This window comes from Miscanthus floridulus, chromosome 19, assembly GCF_019320115.1.
Source record: "Miscanthus floridulus cultivar M001 chromosome 19, ASM1932011v1, whole genome shotgun sequence".
NCBI classification, from domain to species: domain Eukaryota; kingdom Viridiplantae; phylum Streptophyta; class Magnoliopsida; order Poales; family Poaceae; genus Miscanthus; species Miscanthus floridulus.
Genome location: NC_089598.1, coordinates 110,624,949 through 110,646,234, shown reverse-complemented (window position 1 = coordinate 110,646,234; position 21,286 = coordinate 110,624,949). Strand labels below are relative to the sequence as shown.

At 51.4% G+C, this 21,286-nt stretch overlaps 1 protein-coding gene, 1 long non-coding RNA gene and 1 pseudogene across 2 annotated transcripts; all 3 read left to right on the top strand.

Annotated features, from left to right (window-relative positions):
- The first annotated feature begins 7,471 nt into the window (after positions 1-7,471).
- On the top strand, positions 7,472-10,429 carry LOC136527055 (uncharacterized). Its single transcript, XR_010776668.1, has 4 exons — positions 7,472-7,600; positions 8,431-8,524; positions 8,588-8,649; positions 10,328-10,429. It is a non-coding gene; the product is annotated as an uncharacterized lncRNA (long non-coding RNA).
- Positions 10,430-12,005: 1,576 nt separating this feature from the next.
- LOC136526611 (uncharacterized) lies at positions 12,006-19,178 on the top strand (annotated as a pseudogene).
- Positions 19,108-20,883, top strand: LOC136526970 (uncharacterized). Its single transcript, XM_066519547.1, has 8 exons — positions 19,108-19,224; positions 19,318-19,373; positions 19,461-19,548; positions 19,634-19,702; positions 19,815-19,878; positions 20,317-20,411; positions 20,493-20,581; positions 20,722-20,883. Exons 1-7 carry the CDS (start codon positions 19,217-19,219, stop codon positions 20,518-20,520), a joined length of 408 nt encoding a protein of 135 aa, XP_066375644.1. The 5' UTR covers positions 19,108-19,216; the 3' UTR covers positions 20,521-20,581; positions 20,722-20,883.
- The last annotated feature ends 403 nt before the right edge of the window (positions 20,884-21,286 follow it).

Sequence of the window (21,286 nt, the reverse complement as noted above, 5' to 3'; positions counted from 1 at the left end):
TGGTTCTTTCCACTTGACCGACAGCGAAGGTGTCACAACAACCCACACATGGAATATCGACAGCCTTCGCAGATACTACATCTAGGCAATGTACCAAAGGGCAACCTCCGCAAAATATAAGCGGAGGCCCCTACATGCAATTACCTTAGTTTTTCTTTACTTCATTCGAAACAAAATGTAAAAGAGCCTGCACTCTTTTCCTCACAGCGGAACTCCAAACGGAGGTGAGGTTTTTAACGAGGCAGGCTCAATGTAAAAATCCTCTACAAGTATAAAGAGGTAATTCCCCAAAAGAACACCACACAGAACCCAAAACCGAAAGCGGCCAGCTCTGGCGCCGCAATATTCGGTAAACAAAAAAAATAGGTCCTTTCAAAGCGCCAGCCATAGGCAAGGGCAATTTGAAACGACCTCTATGGCCGAAAAAGGCCTCCGACCCTTGACAAAGACCTGACTAAAGTCAGGCTTCAAGGCAAAAATCTCAGGCCAAAAAGGCCTCCGATCCTTGACAAAGACCTGACCAAAGTCAGGCATCAAGGAAGAAATCCTTGGCCAAAAAGGCCTTCGACCCTTGACAAAGACCTGACCAAAGTCAGGCATCAAGGAAAAAATCCTTGGCCAAAAAGGCCTCCGACCCTTGACAAAGACCTGACCAAAGTCAGGCTTCAAGGCAAAAATCTCGGGCCAAAAAGGCGTCCGATCCTTGACAAAGACCTGACCAAAGTTAGGCATCAAGGAAAAAATCCTTGGCCAAAAAGGCCTCCGACCCTTGACAAACACCTGACCAAAGTCAGGCTTCAAGGCAAAAATCTTCGGCCAAAAAGACCTCCGACCATTGACAAAGACCTGACCGAACTCAGGCATCAGGGCAACAACCTCGGTGGAACAGGCCTCCAACCTTTGAAAAAAAAATTGTGGCGCAAAAACTAGGAAAAAGGTCTCCGCTATCCGAAATAGGAAAAACAGAAAGTGCCTGACAAAACACTGCCACCACTGCAGCGCCAAGCCTCTTTACTTCAAAGATCTCAAGAAGAACGATTAATTTAGGCAACATACAGGCCATTAAAGCCAAGATGCGTTCCACCTAACAACGTACAAAAATGTTAACGCCCGAAAGCCACCACCCCACTATAAAAACGGATTCCCCCTGTGCCCTTAAGAAACTCAGTCAGCATAAGGCGCAAGGGCGCAAGGGGGGAGCAAGGCATAGTGCAGGCAAAAGCCATAGCAATAGCCATGGAGGCAGGGGTCTCCTTAGATATCCAAATCGGCCGTAGATATTGTACGAAAACTCATAAAATCGGAGGCAACGCTAGATAGTCGGAGACAGTGGGAAAAGAGAGAGGGCCTACGGCACGGTGATGAACAGCAAAGGCCTACGGGAGCAGGGGGATATCGCACGAAAACTCGTAACATCCCCCTGACGCCGGAGACCTAACCTGCCATCTCCAAAGATCAACCATGTCCCACGGGTGCGCAGCGTCGGAGACCCACACCTCCAGACAGCTAAAACACCCAGCTAAAGAAATATCTAGAGTCTCCGCCGTCTGCACAAGCTACGCCAAACCCCCATCCGAATCAAACGATGAATCGGCAAACCTCACCAGGCGAACTTCGAGTACGCCTCCGCCGGTCGAAAAGCTGCGGAGACTTCTACCCCGGCCATCAAGCAAACACAGAGAATGAGAAAAAAATGGGCCGAAGGTCCTGGCCACCACCTCTGTATCGCGCTTGATCACCCGAGCAAAGGACAATGGTGCGCGAGCTCGGGACCAGACGAGATATGTAAACTACCACGATGGGCTCAAGACACCACACAAACAATCAAGAAAGTGAACCTGTCTTGTATTCCATAAAGTGTCGAGAAACATTCTTATAGGACACCAACTTGAAATAAAATCCTAACTATTGTGGCGGAGGTCCGTGCCAAGCGAGCGCGCGAGTAAACCCAGCGCGCTCGTCGTCTATGTCAAACCTAACCGACTCAAATACGTCGTGCGCGATGCTGCGGGGGAAGGCCGAACGCCAATACTCCCAAAGCTCCCCGCTCACGTAAATACCGTCGTTGTAGAGAGTCAAAGGAGCAACGTCTTGCGTAGGCTCCCGATTCGGAACCTACGCAAGATTAAAATTTTGCACAAAACCATTCAGAACAAAATAAACTTTATTCACAAAAGCACAGTTGGACTGCGAGGTACACGCTAGAACAGCTAAATGCTACAAAGAGCCTAGACCTCCGGCGCATCGGCAGCGGCGGAAGTCCCTAGAGTGGAGCTCGCATCAGCGGTGGGCGGAGACGGAGCCTGCGGCCTCCGACCACTGACTCCACCGATGGTAGATCCCCCCGGAGCGCCACCAGCGGTGGAGGCACCAACCGCAGACACCGAGCGTGGAACCGACGGAGGCCTGCCCGCAAGACCCTTCTGCGCATCCTGCAGCGTAGGCTAGAATGTCAGGGCCAAAAGCAACGAAAAAAAGGAGAAAAAGGGCGACTACAAAAACTGTAAGTACCTTCGCCCTCTTGTCCTCCGCCAGTTTTCGGGCAGCAGATCTCCCAAATGGAGCCCAAAAGTGCCCGATGAAATTTCTCAAGGTTTTTCGCAAGCCAAGAGAGGTCTCACCGAGCTCCTCTGGACCAGGCAGCGCCCCCTCCGGAATACTTTCGGTGTGCGTACACCCGCCGCGTGCCAAAAGTTTGGCATAGTTCGCCACTCCCGCTATTGCCCCGTAGTCCGTGCAACCGTTGATCAGACCAGGGAGCTTCGCAAGATGACGCTTTAGCCAGGAAGCGAGGGCGTACACGCTGTCTTCTTCCGGAGGAGTGGAGGTCTCGCCTCCAAGCTCAGTGACGGTGGCCCGGTAGTGACCAACAGTCGCAGCGAGGACCCCTTTGACCGAGTCCAAATGCCTCGTCATTAGAGAAAGTTGCTCCCTCACCGCTGTTGCGGACTCCTTCTGAGAGGCAAGCTCTCGCCGGAGACCCTCGGCCAGCTCACTCGCCCTACGAGTCTGCTCGGCGGACAAAACCTCCGCCTCTCGGGCCTTGGCAAGATCGACCCTCAAGCCATCCTTTTCTCGCTCTTTCTCCGTCAGAGATAGGCGGAGAGCTGTGAGAGAGTCCGACAGACCCCCTTTTTCACCTTCCAGGCGCTCGATTTCCACCTTGAGCGCTTCGATCATGGCGTCACGATCGGAGACCTCCCGGGTGCAACGCTCTTCCATTACAACGCCCGTGTGATACCCCTGCGACAAAAAAACCCAAAGCGATCAACAGCGGAATCAAGAACAAGACTAGAAACGAGCGTACACAAAAAATAATAAAACAACGAAAGGAGTAAAACCGCCAGAGGCGCACCAGGCTCTAGTGTTCCAGGTGAACGCGAAGAAGCTAGAAGAAATCCATATCCCTCAGACGCTGTTTGAAGCGATCTGTTCAAAGAGGAACAAACAAACAAGAAACGATGAGGTGAGAAAAGCAAATTTCACATTAAACGCACCAATAGCCAAAGACCACCTCCGACGTCTCCAAGAACGGCAAGATAACACTCCTCCCAACCTGAGATAGAAGTGTCGGAGGAGCCTACGTAAAAAAGACAGAACAGGAGCTTAGGTCGGAGGGCAGATCATAAACAAACCAGATGACGATCAAAATGAAAACATTTTTACTTACTCAGACCCGGCGCCGTCAGCCCCGGTTGCCCTGGACCGAACCTAGCACTAGCGGCAGCTGCTCGCTCCTCTGGGGTGAGAAGTCCAGCCATGACATCACCTGCAAAGCAGCAGGTGCATAGTATTGGCACTTGGCACAACACGCAAAGGGATGAACCGGGCGAAGACAATAAACATAAAGATGTGCACCAAACGAGCTTACTCATAAAGAGCTCGGGCAGAGCAGCTCACCGCGCCCTCTGAGCAGAAGTCTCCGCCGTATCGTGTGACGAAGGCCCAAGGGGACGGACTTCCCCAGCCAGCGGCCCGGTGGGCGGAGGGCTCGAAGAAGGCCGAGCCGCTGGAGCCTCCTTAGCAAGAGCGGCCTCCGGTCGCCCTACGTCGGCCGCAGGTGCGGGCGAAAGCGCGACAGTGGCAGAGGGCGAAGGAACACGCCGCGGGATGGCCTCCGTGTCCTCTTTAGAGCTTGAGCATAGCCCGCCAAGACGTCGGGCATAGGCTCGGCGGCGCTATCTTCTGGCCGATCGCCGATGCTCGTAGCACCATGCGAGGAGCGCGCCGGGATAACGCCGGTCTTCGGCCGCCCGGCACCGCTCAACGCCACGCTCGTCGGGCACACCGGAGCTACGGGAGAGCCGCGATCCCCTCCGCTCACAACTCGAGCGTCCGCTGATGGGGCGGAGGAGCTCTCAACGTCTTCGCTGCCGACGGAGGCAGCGCCCGCACTGCCAGTGGAAGACAAAGCCGGCGCGATCAGCGGGGCTCCGCTTTTCTTTTTCTTTTTCACAGGCGCCCGAGATACGGCGGCGCCCTTCCTCTTTTTGGATTCGGCCTCCGCTGTAACATTCTTTGCGTAGGCTTTCTTCTTCTTCTTTTCAATCGAGGCCAGGACCTCAGCAGGAACTTCGCGCTCCCGGTATATGATACCGACCTCCTCGAAAACTCAATTGAGCCGCGGCATGGTGCCTACCACGGCCATCCGAGACGTGTACTCACGCTCGGAAATCTTGCCAACCAGTCCTATGGCGGCTTCCTCGACTTCGGAGATGAAACCGTCCTCCGTCACCCCCTCCCCCAAAGACTGACCGAAGCGGGGGAACAGAATCCCAGCCTCCGGCCCAAAAACAGGAACCTTGACCTGTTCCAGCTAAAAAGCTAGGTTGTTTTTGCCCAAGGGCCAGTAGTTGGAGGCCATGATCTCCTCCACCAGATCGCGACCACCAGAGTAGCGGCATGCGGCCGCAAAAGCCCGATCACAGGCCTCCCGCGTCGGAGACACCTCCTCCAGCGGATCCACGCGCGTGTGTGGCGCCATCTCCTCCATCCAAGAAGTCAGTGGATACTCCGAGACTTCCTCACCATCCTCGGTTGTGCTGCGGACCCCATAAGTCTTCACGTAGAACCATTGCTTGAGCCAGCCGCGGTCCCACTTGCCCTTCTGGCAAAAAGATATCTCCAGACGGTCCACGCCTTGGTTCCTCTTGGACATGAAAGTGCAACTACCGTACTGATAGGTCACTTCCACCTCCTTGCCATCTCGCACCTCCTTCTTCCTCTTCGGCTGCTTCTGCAGTTCATAGTACGTGCAAAAGGTGTCCACATCCGGCTCGGCACCATAAGAGACGCACGCCCAGCAAAACTTGCTAAGTGTCAGGAAAGCAGTGGGAGTCAGATGATGGAGCTGAACATTGAAGGTCTCCAACACCCGGCGGAGGAAGGGAATGTAAGGAAATCAGAGGCCGCTGGTGAAGAAGTCCCGAAAGACCACCGCGTATCCTTCCTCCGGCTCCGGAACAGTCTGACCCGGCGGAGGGATCTTCACCCGGGAAGAAGGAAAACATGACTCCTTCAGCATCTCCGTGATTGCCTCCTCAGTAATAGAGGACGGGCCAAAGTCCCAAGATTTTATCGCCATGTCTCCAGAGTCCGCGGCGACTAGGTCTCCGATAGATGCAGAGACGCTCCCCAAATCCTCCTCCACCAGCTTTTTCAACTCCAACGCGGAGGCAGAGGCAAGCATGCACTCCTCAAAGCGTGCACCCCAGTCGACGGCCCTAACACCGAGAAGGTGGCGGTAGGGTCCGGAGAAGGCGGGCCGGCGAGTTTGGGCGGAGGCAGAAAGGAAAGCCACCGCGACTGCAACCTAAGCGCGAGACACGAACAGAGAGACGGAACGAGCAAGGGCAGCGAGAGGCGAAAGCGAAGAGGGCAGAGAACATTTTCTCGGACACAATGAAAGCGAGTGAGCGGTGTGGGGGGGGACCCCTCCACCAAAAGCACCCTTATATAGGCAGCGGGCAGGCGGCCCGACTCCCGCCACACAACGGTCATCTCCGGAAGTTTCACCCGCTGCACAACGGTCACCTCCAAAAAAATCGCGGGGAACGTAACGGACACTGACACAGCGGAAACGGCCGCGATGTAGGGCAACGGCTACATTTGCCGCCCAATGGCTATTCTCGACGAGACCAACAGCTACGCCAGAGCGGGCCAGGGGGGAAGTAGCGGGGTCTCGCTCGAAGACGCCGAAGGTGGCCTCCGCCCCCGCGGACGCCTTCGGCTAAGGCGTTTTGAGCTCACGGCACGCTCTGGCGAACCATGGTCTCAAAAGGGGGGAACTGTTGTAACATGGCTTTTGGCGGGTGGCGAAGGCCCCTGACAGCGGGGTGTCGCCAAGGCGTCTTCGAGCGTCTTGGGGCGGAGACCGGGCGCTAACTAGGAGATTTCCCGACCATGCTCGAGGGGTCATCACGGACTCCGCCAAGGCCAGGCACGCATCCCGCCGACCGCTCAGGCGGGCATCTCCGGTATTACGGGCGGAGGCAGCCTTATCTCTAAACTAATCAAACAAACGATTTTGCCCAAGTGTGCGCAGGTACTCAAGCGCGGGCGCTCGCGGTGGGCGCAATCGCGCCAGCATGGCTCCTGCGCGGCCGGGCGGAGACCTACAGATGATGTCTCCGCCTGGACCGGCGGGGACCCTCTAAGGCAACGGCGCGCCACTGAGGGCGGAGGCTCGGGGGCCAGCGGCCGAGCGGAGACCAGCTGGTGATGCCTCCGCCCGGACCGGCGGGGACCCTCCAAGGCGACGGCGCGCCATTGAGGGCGGAGGCTCCGAGGCCAGTGGCCGGGCAGAGACCAGCTGGTGATGCCTCCGCCCGGACCGGCGGAGACTCTCCGAGGCAACGGCGCGCCCCTGGACGCGGAGGCCAGCGGCGAGAACCATGGCCCCCGCGCGGCCGGGCGGATACCCGCGGAGAACGTCTCCGACCGTCCGGCGGAGACCTGCCAAGGGAGCGGCGCGCCGTGGGGGATGAAGGCCGGCGCCGGGGAGCCAGGCCTTTGGGCCGAAGACCAAGCTACAGTGGGCCGACTGCTCATGGAGGCCCATTGTTTAGAAACGGTGTGGCAGGACTGCCCCGCGAATAAGAGGCTAGCGGCAGAATATTCCAGGAATGTACTGTAGCAGTTGAGGGGCATTGTAATAAATTCTGTTATGTGATAGTTGAGTCCTATAAATAGGGGACACTTATAACCATGGAGGTGGTTGGTGGATGAATTAATGAAACCATAGCTTCTCGTGCCATTTCCTTACTCTCCACTATCTCTCCTGTCGTTCGTACCCCGAGCCTCCGCCCGAGGCCGGCCGTCCGACGGGCGGAGGCCTTGGTCTTCGCCACGCAGGTTGAAACCTCTAATTTCAACACTATTTTCCCGAAAAAACTAATCTGATTTTGGCCCAACGCTAAGTGTCCGCGATGGCCGCTTCCCTCTTCTTCTTTTCCCTCCGTACGGGGCCCTTCGTTCCTTTCCCTTGCCTCGGCTTCGTCATATCCGCCCGAGCTCCTCCGTCCCTGCTTCCCTGAGATCGGCGCGTCTTGGATTTGGGGTCCTCAGATCGGCCTGCTCCGCTGCTTCGGTCTTCGCTGGTGTATGTGCGCATCCATTCGGCTCTGGCTCCTTCTTACATATGAATTGAATTTTTTTGCCCCTCCGGTGTGTGCTTGTCAGTGTATACATGCTCTGGTAGGGTCCTCCGTTCATAGGTTCTTTTCCTGCTGCTTCAGCATTGTTCCTTCTATGGGATTGTGGAAACTGAGTGCTGTGTTCGTCCACATAGTCTAAATTACTTCTGTCTGTGGTGGATTTAGGTTGCCATGTTCCGTGTTCTGCTCTTGTTACTCTGCATGTTCCTGTTCTGCGTTATGTGCCTGCTGTGTGCTGTGGCCAAGGCCCTGTTTGGTTGGGCTTTTGGCTTTGGCTTTTGGTCCCAAAAGCCAAAAGCCCAACCAAAGGGGCTGTTTTTGGAGGGTGTTTTTTCAGAAGCAGCTGCTTTTCCGTAGTTCATTTTTGAAAGCTGGGTTGACTCTGCTTTTGATTTTTGGCTTTCTGCTTTTCGAAATTGGTGGAATAAAAAGCTCTTCCATAGTTGTTTCAAGAGAGATAAAGATAAAAGGTATATTTTATACTTGTTTAACCAAACAGCTTTCAGCTTTTCTACAGCTCACAGCCCACAGCAGCTTTTTCACAGCTCATAACCCACAGCAGCTTTTTCCCACAGCCACAGCTCAACCAAACAGGGCTTGGGCCTTTAGTTCGTCCAGCGATTTCCCCTGCATGGCTCATGTATTGCCTGTGCTATGTTCTTCTCCTATGTTCACTGCACACTTCCCTGTGCGCTTTATAGCTGTTACACCCCGTCCTTGCTTCTTCGTCGTTCTCACGTCCAGGCTTCGTTTGTCTGCGTCTGCTTGTGTGCAGCGGCTTGCTATTTACGCGCAACAGTCCTGGGTATCTGACGACGAAGGGACGCGTTTATGCAGCGACGTACGGAGTACCACGGCTACACCTTCAGGTAGGTAATACAGTGACAGCATCGTCCTTATATACTTCGACTTCATAATGCATTCTTTTGTAGGCTGCGCCGTGAGATTACCGTTATCTGCATCAGCTGCCCTGAGGTTCTGAGGACCTGCCCAGGTGAGAAAACCTACGGTCACCGTTCATTCCTTTCCAATTTGTTCCCACCAGCTTCAGTACTTGTCTTTAGCTGGGGGGTGCGTGTTACATGCTTCCATGCCATGTGCTTTGCTGCAGACGTAAGCAAAAAAAAAAGGCCAACCCCTTCATAAATTGCGCTGGTTTGACGTAATCTGCTGCTCCTATCTTTCCTAAGACTGTCTCCAATGAGAGACCTAAACCCAAATATAGGTCTCGCACAGTTGTTTTGCCTATCAAAATCAGACTTCAACGGACCACCCAAACACGGTACCCATTTTGCCTACCGACGGAAAGGATACGCAAAAAAGCATCACGATTCCTCGCTACGCAAATCTCTCTGTCCTCGCCCGCTCCCCACGCCCTCTCCGTCCTCGCCCGCTCCGCGCGCCCGCGCCGGCCGTGGCGGAGCTCGCCCGCGCCCGCGCCGGCCGGGGCGGAGCTCCCCCGCGCCCTCTCCGTCCTCGGCCGCTCCGCGCGCCCGCGCCGGCCAGGGCCGAGCTTGCCCGCGTGCGCCCGCACCGGCCGGGGCGGAGCTCCCCCGCGCCCTCTCCGTCCTCGCCCGCTCCGCGCGCCAGCACCGGCCAGGGCCGAGCTTGCCCGCGCGCGCCCGCGCCCGCGCCCTCGGCGGCCGGGGCGGAGCTCCCCCGCGCCCGCGCCCGCGGCGGCCTGCCGGGCCCGAGCTCTCCCGGGCGCGCCCGTTCCGGTGCTCTGCGGCTTCCTTGGTTTCGTCTTCGCGAGCTCCGGCGGCTTCATCTTCTTTTTGCGTTCGCTGTTGGAGTTCGGGATTTTTTGGGTGCGGCTTTCTTTTCATGTGCGTGACCCATACGGTGAAAAATGGGTCAGCTCCGTTGGAGATAGTCTAACTGATCGGCATAGCTGTCATCTCCTGGTTTAGGAGATGGAACTGGTCGGCTCGGCTTTTTTTTTAGATAATGGATAAAACAAATATCCGGCCTCTACATCCAAGGATGTACACAAGCCCATTATTACTATTGCAGCAGCAGTGAGGCAATAGATAGAAATGGCTTACTTTAGTTATGTAGTGTAGAGATGGCTGAGCTAAGCTTTGTATCTTTGGTGTAGGTAGTTGGTGTACCCTTTATCTTAAGAGTAGGTAGTTGGTGTACTCTTGTACTCCGGTAGTAGGTAGTTGGTGTACTCACCAACAACTATGTACCTGGTAGAGGTACAGCTAGAGTTGTATATATTCTATTCAAAGGCAATATAGCAAATCAGTTCAGTTTGCCACATCCAGAAGCAGAGTTTTCGGCCGGCGCTGGGTTTGTGCTGTGTGTATGAGCTGTTCTCAATATCTTCTTTTTCCTCTAGCTATAGTAAATGAGTGTGTGCTGATAAACTAGTTGATTACCTGTGCATGACAGCCGATGGACTATCAGCGCTGAGGGACCCCTGGACGGTGCTTGTCCACGTAGATGGCTGCCGGACTCTATGTTTGTGCTATTTGGTTGCGCGTTCCTCTTGCTTAGTCTGTTGGAGCTATGCCATGAGAGGCTTAGTTCACCCAGCGTTTGGCTTTGTTGTGCCCTGTCTCGTGCCTTCCACGTATCTGCTCCTCTTTTGTTCAGTGTGTGCTCAGGGGCGTGTGGTTCCGACTTATGTGTGCACGCCGATTCTGACCTTTTTCGCTTCTGTGCAGACCGCCGCATTTGTGGGTCCACACCGGCCTCCTGCTGTTGTGATTGCTGCCTTCCTTTGGTTTAGTTCATTCTCTTGAACCGTGCGCCTGCTCCGTCCCAGGTATGGTTCAATGGTTCTATATGCCACTTTAGCTGTCGCTTTCTGAGTTCCTGGTTGCTTGTTGTGTACTGACCGAGCTATGGTTGATGCTTTTCCTTTGTTCCTTTAAAAAAAAAGGGCTTCCCAGCATGCCTTTTCCCCTTTTTTAAGCCTTACCTCGTATTCCTTGTGCCGGCCTCCACCTCCACTCCCGTCGGTTCCTGGTGGATGTGTGCAGCCAGTTTCTGGCTCATTCATGCCCTTCGTTTGTAGCTGTTCTGGCTAGCGAATTCAGTCATACCTGTACAGCTGTTTCCCTGCCCAATTCAGACCTGTCTTTTTTGGGTTTACCTTTTTTCCCTGCAGACCTACACCATTTAGTTACAGTTAGTTACATTTGCTTGTTGGTGCATTGCGTACATCATGTTTGCCGTTAGCATGTCCTTTCTATCGATTCTGCAGGTGGTTGCTCAGCGCTGCCAGCTTCCGTTCGTTTCGACTATACGTGAGGTTACCGACAATGGTACCACTCTGTATGGCATAGAGCTTGAGTTGCCTTCGTTGTTTGTGCGTGATTTGCCACGCTGGTTTTCCTTCTGGTCGTCTTTAGGCAGCGATTGTTCCAGGCCATATGAGGACACTGCTTTTCAGGCTATAGGTTGCTTGCACGCACTTTACGGATTTACTATCGTTGACTATAGTTACCGTAACATGGTTTATCAGAGGCAGTTCCTGCGGCGCCTGTTCTTGTTTGCGAACAGAGGTGCTCAGTTAGCGCGCATGGTCATTACCGCCTCCCAGTATGATATGCCTCTCGATTCGGGTGTGCTACAGGGTGCGGAGCAGCTGCTTGAGGATATTGATTCCATGACAAACTCTCCCTCGCTCTAGCTCTTCCTATGTTGCCGTTCGTCTGCTTCTGTATATTGGATGTGTCTCCCGTTCCGCTGGTGCTCTTTGAATGTGTTGTTCCCCATTCCTCGCGCTGTTGGCTGCTCAGCCCTTTCGTCGTCTGTCCCTCTCATGGACACCCGGGATGGCGAAAAAAAGGGGACAAATGTCAGCTTTCTTCGTGCTGTTTTCCATTCTTTGCTTTGTGTGCTTTGTTTTTCCTCTGTTTCTTCGCTGCTGCTTGCGCCGGCAGCTGCCTGCTTCGTCATGGACGCAGGCGACCAAAGAGGTGTGCTTTACCTACCGTACGTTCCCCTATCATCACTGCTTCTCTGCTAGCCCTCCTTCCCCCCCAAAAAAAGGGTGCATGCATGTGTTTTCCCTACTGTAGTGCGCCCGTCTTACTTTATATACGGTCTACTCATGTATGGGCTTGCTGGCCATACGAATGTGATGTCCTTCACGCTTCTTAAGCGCATGGGCGCGATGACGTGGTGCAGCCCTCTCCTCTGCCTCCTCGGACAGCTTGTATGTTATCCTCCTGCCTTCTGTCCTGTTGGCTGTCTTATTTGTGCAGGCCTTTCTTCTTCTGCTCTTTCTTATGTAATATTCTGCTAGATGCCTTTCATCGCCATACGGTTTCATCCCCTGACCCTGAGGCAACTGCGCGTCGCCTTGCGCGTAGAAGGCGTCTGCATCCGTATGATGCCATGTCGTCAGGTATGATGCCACGTCGTTCACAGCCCATCGTCAGTTCTTCCTGTTCCACGCTGTTCAGTCCACCGTTGTTGCCGTCCTCAGCTCCTCTTGTGTTCAGAATAAGGACGGGCAGCAGACTTACTCACTCCGCTACCTGTGTGCACAGAAAATACTGGTTATCCTATTGTTCCTCCAACCTCTGCGGAGTCTTATCGGGCTTTCCTACATGTCAATGGAGGTATATCTGTGCCTTCCTGCATGTAAGCCTTCGCAGTCCATATGTCTTCTGCTCTATTGTGATCTTATCCGTTGTTGTCGTGCCAGTTGTCCCTGACCGCCATGTTCTCTCCACTCCGGAAGCAACCGAGTCTCGTCGGAGACGAAGAAGAAGGCTGGATCAGCGTACTTTAGCTCGAGCAGGTGCCATGCTGTTCAGATTAGCCTCTTCCATATATGCTACCGCTCCTCAGCCTGCTGTTACCCAGTTTACCTTTTCCAATCTTTTTTACAAGCTATTTTCCATGTCCAAGCAGGCAGGCTCAATATGGATGTGTCGTCCTTCACCTGCGGCCATTTTGACCAGTCTCATTTATTGACGCTCTCAAAGGTGCACTCTCGTTTCCTGCATATGTGATTTCACAGATACAAAGCCTGTTTACCTAGACACTTTGTTTATGCCTCTGAAAATCCTTCTTTCCATTACCTAGACACTTTGTTTATACCTCACAGATACAAAGCCTGTTTACCTAATAGATTCATGAAGAACATACGACAGTACAACTGCCTCTTCGCTTTCACCTCCATGGGAGCGAATATAGACCAGTCTATGAATGATGGCCGCGGTCCTCCTGTTTTCAAGATCTGCGGCCAGATTCACCATCGTATTGGCTCTCTGCTTCTGCCGGACGGCAGCCCTCCAAAGTTCATACAGTTGTATGTATATGATACGGCTAATGAGATCAGCAATAGGATACATGCCCTGGATCGAGCTGATGCGGTCAATGTTAACCTAGATACCTCTGTGATAGAAGGCCTCATGCGTATGCTAGATCAGCATAATCCGTTAGCCAGACAGTTCCGAACTGCACGAGACAGACTCCGTGATCATGCTGACGAAGAATTTGTCATTAGAATTGTGGGGGCTCGAGAGGGAGATCCCGTTCAATATAACTGATCAGCTTGCTATGCTTGTGGTTGGGGACTTCTCTCTTGATACATTTCAGCGTGACATAGTCATTGAGACTCGGTCTGGTCAGCTTAACCAAATATCTGCTCTTCATCCTGCTTTCATGGCCTTAGAGTACCCTTTGCTGTTCCCATTCGATGAACGGGGCTTCCAAGTGGGTGTTCTATATCACGGTGCCCAGCCTACACACGCCAACGCACGTACCAAGATGACTATGCAAGACTATTTTCGATACATGCTCCACTACAGGGAGAATCAGCCCAACCCCTACCTCTGTTATGGTACCCTGTCCAGTCAGATCAAGGTTGATGCTCGGGCCTACATCGATGAGAGTAGGCTATGGTACATTCTTGATCACCAGGGCGGCATCCGTATGGAGAGTATTCAGGGTATATCTGATGATGTTAGCCGTGGTTGCACAGAAGGCAATGAGATGGGCAAAATGACTGTGCTTCCAGCGTCATTCACTGGTGGTCGCCGCTACATGATGCCATAGCTATATGTAGAGAATATGGCCCACCTGTTTTCTTTGTAACTTTCACATGCGATCCGAAGTGGCCTGAGAATGCTGAGGGTCTGCTGGAGCCTGGTCAGCGACCAACCGACAGGGCAGACATCATTGTTAGGGTCTTCAATATGAAGCTTGAGGAACTTTTACATGATGTGCGGAGCGGTGCTGCCTTCCGGCCATGTAATGCAGGTAACTCTGCTTATCTGCTCACCTGCATAGTCCATCCATCCTACGCTTCCTATTCTTTACCGGCTCCGCCATGGAACTTCCGCCACCCTGTATACCAGCTCACTCTTCTATTTTTACCACAGTTCTCCACACCGTCGAGTTCCAGAAGCGCGGTTTACCGCATGCACACATCATCCTCTAGATCTCCGCCGATACATCGGAGCCGAAGCCATCTCTTATCAACGCATTTGTTACGGCGGAGATACCAAATCCTGTTTTGGATCCATTGGCCTATGCTCTTGTGGCAGAGCACATGGTGCATGGCCCCTGTGGCCGACTGAACAGTCATTGCCCGTGCATGAAGAACGGGAAATGCTAAAAAATTTTCCCAAAACCTTATCAGCAAGAGACATCTGTTGATGCAGATGGTTTCGCTATATATAGACGCACCCAAAATGATGTGTACATTGACAAGGGAGGCCATCGTCTCGATAATAGATGGATTGTTCCGTACAACACATCTCTCCTCAAGAAATACCAGGCTCATATAAATGTAGAATGGTGCAACAAGACAACCTTTGTCAAGTATCTTTTTAAATACGTTACAAAAGGTGCTGATTGCAGCAAGGTTTACCTGCAAAGAATCCAGAACGGAGAAGATACTCCTTTGAAAAGGAGACCAACACCATCAATGAGGTCAAAGAGTACCTCGACTGTCGCTACATCTGTGAACAAGATGCTTGCTGGCGTATCTTTGGCTTTGACGTTCACAGGCACTATCCTTCTGTGGAGAGGATGCCTGTTCATTTGCCAAATGACAATTTCATCACATTTAAAGCTAGATCCAAGAAGGATAGACTCCTGTCCCAGGAATTCCTTCGCAAAACAATGCTCACTGAATGGTTCACTGCAAATCAGGCGCACCCTCATGCTAGAGACCTTACCTATCCTCAATTTCCTTCAAGGTGGAGGTGGGAGTCAAAGACAAGATCATGGGAAAAGCGGCGAGAAAATCGCCCAAAGATAGGTCGACTCCACTACGTCCATCCGTCGACAGGCGAACGCTACTACCTGAGATTGCTCCTGCTGACTGTTAGAGGAGCAGTCAGCTTTGCAGACCTTAGGCGCCACAACAGTGTGCAGTATCCTACATTCAAAGAGGCTTGCAGATCTCGTGGGATAATTGGGGACGATCAAGAATGGTATAACGCCTTTGATGAAGCCGCTGCCTGGGCTACATCACCGCAGCTGCGCAGACTCTTCGTTACCATGCTGCTCTTTTGTGAGGTTGGAGATGAAAGTGCTTTTTTCAAAAAAGTTTGACGTCTCCTCATCGATGACATCCAATACCAGCTCCGAGATGCAGGCCCTGCCGAGATGTGCTGGGCGACAGATCTTACCACATGCCTGACAGTGATGCTAGAGACTGCTTACTTGATGAACTAGCTACACTGTTTTCCAAGAGTGGCTGCAACATCCGCGACTTCAACCTTCCTCAAAGAAGCAGTCAGCTCCATTTCCCACGAACTAATCGTTTGATTGAGGAAGAACTGGCCTACGCCTCTAACCAGCTGGCAGACGAGGCGAGCCTTCTCAACACCTTGAATTCTGATCAGCTACAGGCCTTCAACTCTATTGTCGACAGTGTCCTCAGTAATAGACCCGGCTTCTTCTTTGTCTCCGGCTATGGAGGGACAGGCAAGACTTATCTATGGAAATGCATCGTCGCACACCATAGAGCACAGAGAAAGATTGTTCTCACTGTTGCCTCCTCGGGAGTTGCTTCGCTGCTCCTGCCAGGGGGGCGCACAGCTCATTCTCGTTTCAAGATTCCATGTGATCTTGATGGTTCTTTGGTCTGTGACATAAGAAGAGGAACGATGCTAGCTGAGCTCATACAAAGAACATCCTTGATAATATGGGATGAGGCTATATGACTAATAAGAGAGCTTTTGAGGCTATAGATCGGACTCTCCACGATATACAATCAGCCCATTCTCCCGAAGCTTCGGCTTTTCTGTTCGGTGGTCGTTCTTGGTGGTGACATCAGACAGATCTTGCCCGTCATTGAGGGTGGGAGCCGTGCAGAGGTCGTCAATTCGGCTATAATTAATTCCAGCCTTTGGTCATCTGGAACAGTTCTCCACTTATCACAGAACATGAGGCTTAGCTCATCTAACCAGGATCCCACCGCGCAGCAGCGGTTAGCTGATTTCAGCACTTGGATACTGGAGGTGGGTAATGGTAGGGTCCCCTGTGTAGCAAGGGAAGGGGAGGATGAACCTTACGGGGACCTGCTCCTAACCACTGAACATGAGAAGTTGCCCTGCATTGTACACGTTGTATATCCAAATTTACTTTAGAGCTATCATTCAGATACATATCTTAAGGAAAGGGCCATCCTTACTCCTACAAATGAACTTACGGAGGCAGTAAATGACCATATTGTCTCCTTGCTCCCAGGAGACACAAAAGAATACCTTAGTTCAGACTGCATCTCAAAGTCTGCAGGTGGCCATGAATCCTATGAGCTACTGTACCCTGTCGAATTTCTCAATTCCTTAAACGGAAATAACTTCCCACAGCACGTTCTAAATCTTAAGAAGGGTGTTCCAATCATGCTTCTGCGAAATCTAAATCAGTCCGATGGTCTATGCAATGGCAGCAGGCTCATCATTACACAGCTAGGTGAGAAGGTTATACAGGCAAGACTCATAACCGGCACCCATGTGGGTGACGACGTCTTCATACCTCGAATTACCCTAACTCTAAAGTGTAACAAATGGCCATTTATTCTTGAGAGGCGACAATTTCCAATCAAAGTATGCTATGCCATGACGATAAATAAAAGCCAAGGCCAATCAAAGTATTCTTGAGGAATGTTGTTTACAGTGTTGTTCCTCCGCCTTTCTCTTTACTCTGCTTTTTTTGTTTAACCCTGCAGACTTAGCTTTCCTTTCGATTTTGTTACATATGCTGCATGTGCTTATCTTATTTTACACACTGCAGACTCCTTTTACAGTACATACTAACGGACTTTTCCTACCCGTTCTTGTGTGCAGGAAACAATGCAGCGAGGCACAGTCCCAAGGGTTTATTTGGCCGGCCTAACAGTGAAGCCCAGAAATGTTACTATCTGCGTTCGGGTAATGCGAAAATGGGTGTACGATGGCAATGAACCTGGTGGGCCAATACGCCACATGGACTTAGTTCTAGCTGATGAAAAGGTACATGGGTCCCCCATTGGATACTGAGTTCCTTTTTCTATTGTGCACATTTCCCCCCGCTCCTTTTCCTTCTCTTTTAAATAGCCAGGGAAAAAAGAGAGTAGAAGAACTGGTTTGCCCCTTTCGCCTTTATGCACTAACCTGCACATGACAATAGCCAGGCCCTTTCAGCCAAGACTCTGCTCTTTATGTTATTTTGGGCGGCCATGGCTTACTATGTTCTAATGCTGTGCTATTTCCCGTACAGGGTGATGCTATATATGCTCAGATCCTAGCTGCAGATGTACATAATAAAGGGCCCCTACTTCAGCTTGACAAAGTATACATCATCGGCAAGTTTAATGTCAGGGGGTCCAACACAAACTATGTGCCTTTTAATAGGAGGCTGATGATTGAGTTCACTTCCTTCACTACGGTAACACCGGTCCGAGATCCACCTGACACTTTCCCAGCGTATGTGTACAACGTCACCCCTTTCTCTAGCATCAATCCAATTGGTGATGCTACAAAAAAGTTCATCGGTAATTAAGTTCGCCTTATATGCTTTCTCTAAACTGTAGTTATCCAGTGTCATACATATTCCTAAGTTCCCATACATCCATATGGTATTGTGACATCGCCCTGGTGCATGCAGATGTCCTGGGTATTATCACTTCCATTGACATTCCTAGATCAAGAGCTCTGGAAAAAAGAGAAACAGTGGCTACGATTAGAGAGGTCTACATAAAAGATCTAAGGTACATCCTCAGTCTCATCAGGTCATGCATCTACTTTTATAGTACTTGGCCTTTTCTGGCTTTCTCTGCGTTACTACGGCATGCGACTGCCTCATTGTCTGTTACTTCCTGCAGCAATCAGGAACTCAAGGTGACCTTATGGGGTGACCGAGCCACAGAGTTCACCGTGGGTGATGACTCCAGTTCACAGGACATCCACTCCGTCGTTGTCCTCTTTGTTGGGTGCCTGCCCAAGACCATGGACAGTGCGTTCCATCACTCCACTATGCTTTATTTCTTTGTCTATTCCACCCTCTTCTGTGCTATGCAGTCATTATATTTCCTACTTTGTCGGTGCAGATATCACTCAGGTGAGTGGAGGGAATGCCTGCCGTTGGTTCTTTAATACAGACATCAAAGAGGCGCAGCCTTTGTACGAGAGATTAGCACTCCATGCTTGGATCAAATCAGCATGGCAGCGCGAATGTATATGTACATCTATACTGTTGCCGACACATTATCTGATCTGCTCCGTTTCCCCAACACAGCCTGAAGAAGAATCATGTTCCAATATATCGAACTCCACTAGAACCGTCGCATACACAGGACACGGTGAAGCCTGTTATACTTGAGCACAAGACCCTCGCTGAACTAAACAGCATTGATCCTTTTGAATTCCCGGTGAGTTAGTTGGCCATCTTCTAAAAATCCTCGATACAGTCTCATGAACGCTGTTTGCGGCCTGTCACACCGCTCATTCTGCCTTTGTGCATCACAAGTGTGCCTCAAGAAAAACGGTGGTGGTACATTGGCTGCGCAAAGTGCAAGAAAGCTCCCACCGAGGAATGTGTTCCCTTTCAGTGCGCCGTGTGCCACTGCAAAGAAACAAAAACCTTGTATGGTCCCGCCTTTTCCTCCACCCATACTCCACATGCAACAGCATTGTCGTTGCACCAGTTCTGCGGTTCCATTCTACTCAACATCGGTGATTATGTGTGCAGCTATAGGCTATCGTTCAACGCTGCTGACGATACGGCTGAAGCCAGCTTCTTCTGCTATGACGAAGAGGCACGGATGGTCATACATCGTAATGTTGATACCCTACGCAAGCTGGAAAAGAAGAATCCTGGTTTCCCACGGGAGATTGCTGCCCTCATCTCGAAGAAATTCACATTTGCAGTCGGACTCACCAGTGGTTCCTACCATGACATGGAAGACAGAACATATCAGGTCAAGTATACTGTAGCTGACTATGACTTCCAGGCTGCTACAGCAAGACACCTTCTTCTTTTTCAGCAAGACAACCAGACTTTGTCCAGCCCAGCAGCTGCAGTCTCCACTCTCTCAGTGGCACAGACTACAGCACCCACTGATCAGCTCCAGAACGTATCTGAGATCGCTAACCCTGTCAATGCATCGGTACATCTACATGCTCTATAAACTGCAGAGCTTACACTGTGCTGCTTGTTCTCTAACTACCTAACCTTTTCTTTACCTCTGTGTTGTGACCAGACACCTCCACCGGGACCTGGCCTTGACGACACACCGCAGACAAATGTTCCTACTCGGTACGGTTCGTTCCCACCTAATATACAGTTTTTTTTGCTGCTGCTGATAAGAATCCTAACTCTATCTACTGCTTGTCCCTCTCACAGAGCCATGGAGTCAGCTGGAAACAGCAGCGAAGCAGAAAAATCATTACTCCGCAGACAACTCTTCCCACCTGGCTCCTCTATTGGAGAGGTACGTAGCCACTCAGTTTCATTCCACATGATTTCGCATCCTTGTTTCCTGTTCCATAGATCATCACCTCCCCCTCAAAGTACAGAAGCAGGAGCATCTCGAAGCAACAGGCGCGGCAGCACCCCGGTTCATCTTCTGCACTTAACATGGAAGAGTATGTGTTCAGTTAGACCCCTGAAGGCGTAGCAGCATAGCTTCACGAGTATCCTTTGTTCTGTTCTTATGCAATAATCGTCTAAGACATCCATGCCTCCGATCGCAAACAGGTCCGGAGGGCATAACCCGCAGGCTCGCAGCCCAGGCTCCGAAAATGACAGCACCGTGGCAGAGGTAAACCAGCATTGCCACACTGACCTTCTTCCCCTAAAATGCATACACTGACACTGCAGTCACACACAGCAGGGGGCAGGGTAAAGCATAAATACTTAGCGTTACCTGTTGATTTGACCTTTCACAGCTTGTCTGCATAATATTTGCTTCCACGTGCAGCTTCATCCCTGACTAATCCAATGTACACACAAATAGACATTCTAGGAAAAAAGGCCCATGTACATAGGTTCCCTTACATATCCATGGTATACAACATACAGACATAGCGCTTACGGAGTATGTTACAGCCATCATCATTGAGCTTAGCTTGTCTTTCCCTTTTTTTCCTTCCTCCTTTCCCGTTGACTTAGTTTATGCAGCATGTCCATTATCTGTTCAGTCATGCCCGCTGCTTCCTTCCGTAGACAGCTCCTAATTTGTCTTACCTCCATTGCGTAGGATCCCCTGGCAGATGAAAGGCTTGATGCAGGTATCACCGCCGCAGGCAACAAGACTGCTGGATCTGCTTCACCGCCGCACCCGCACGCTAAGAGGTATATGTTGCTGCATGAACACATACCTTCTTCTCCGTACACACACGCGATCTGTGCTAACTCCTCCTGCACCATATGCAGGCCAAAGACCAACGAATCCGGCCAATAGGCAAAAAGGCCGCACCAGGGCAAGCGCTTCTACCAGAACTCCTACGGTAGATGTACAACAGGTGCTTACCTGCTCTGCCTGGTCCTGATGCTACCGTACCATCCTTTTCACCATCTCCACTTTACCAACTCTGCGCTTCAGTTAGGTTCACATCGGTGCCCAGATCACTAACACAGAATCCTTACTTTTTTTGTGTTTCAGGCAAGTGTCACCAGCAGGCTGCCTGTCTCATCCTTTTGCGATGTAGTGAACATGGTTATTCCGCCCTTGTGTCTCTCCACGTACCAGCAGAAATTTCTTAACTTACCATCTGTACATCTAGATCTGCACCTTAGGTTCTATTATGGAGGGCCTTCCAGTGTATATACCGTCTTACAGCAGGCCTCTAGACTAATATGTATGTGCTTATCCTCGGACACAGACTTCTGTGCTTAAGCCTAAGTACAATGCCCCATGCGCTCAGTACTCTGCATGGCATTTTCTGAGGGCTGTCCACATAATCTCCATTACTGCCTTCACTGTATGAGTGAACTCTGTGCCGCTGTGCCAACCAGACGTCCTTCTCCACATAGAACGGCCTTCTCCACCAGAAAATCCAGGCTCCTCTGTAGATGCCACTAGGGATGGAAAGGGATCGGATACGGACGGATATCACCGATATTACATTTGTTTTCATATTTTTGTCCGGATTCGGATTCGAATACGGATAGGGTCAACTATGTCGGATAGTATACGATTGGATATCGACATCATAAATATGCGATTT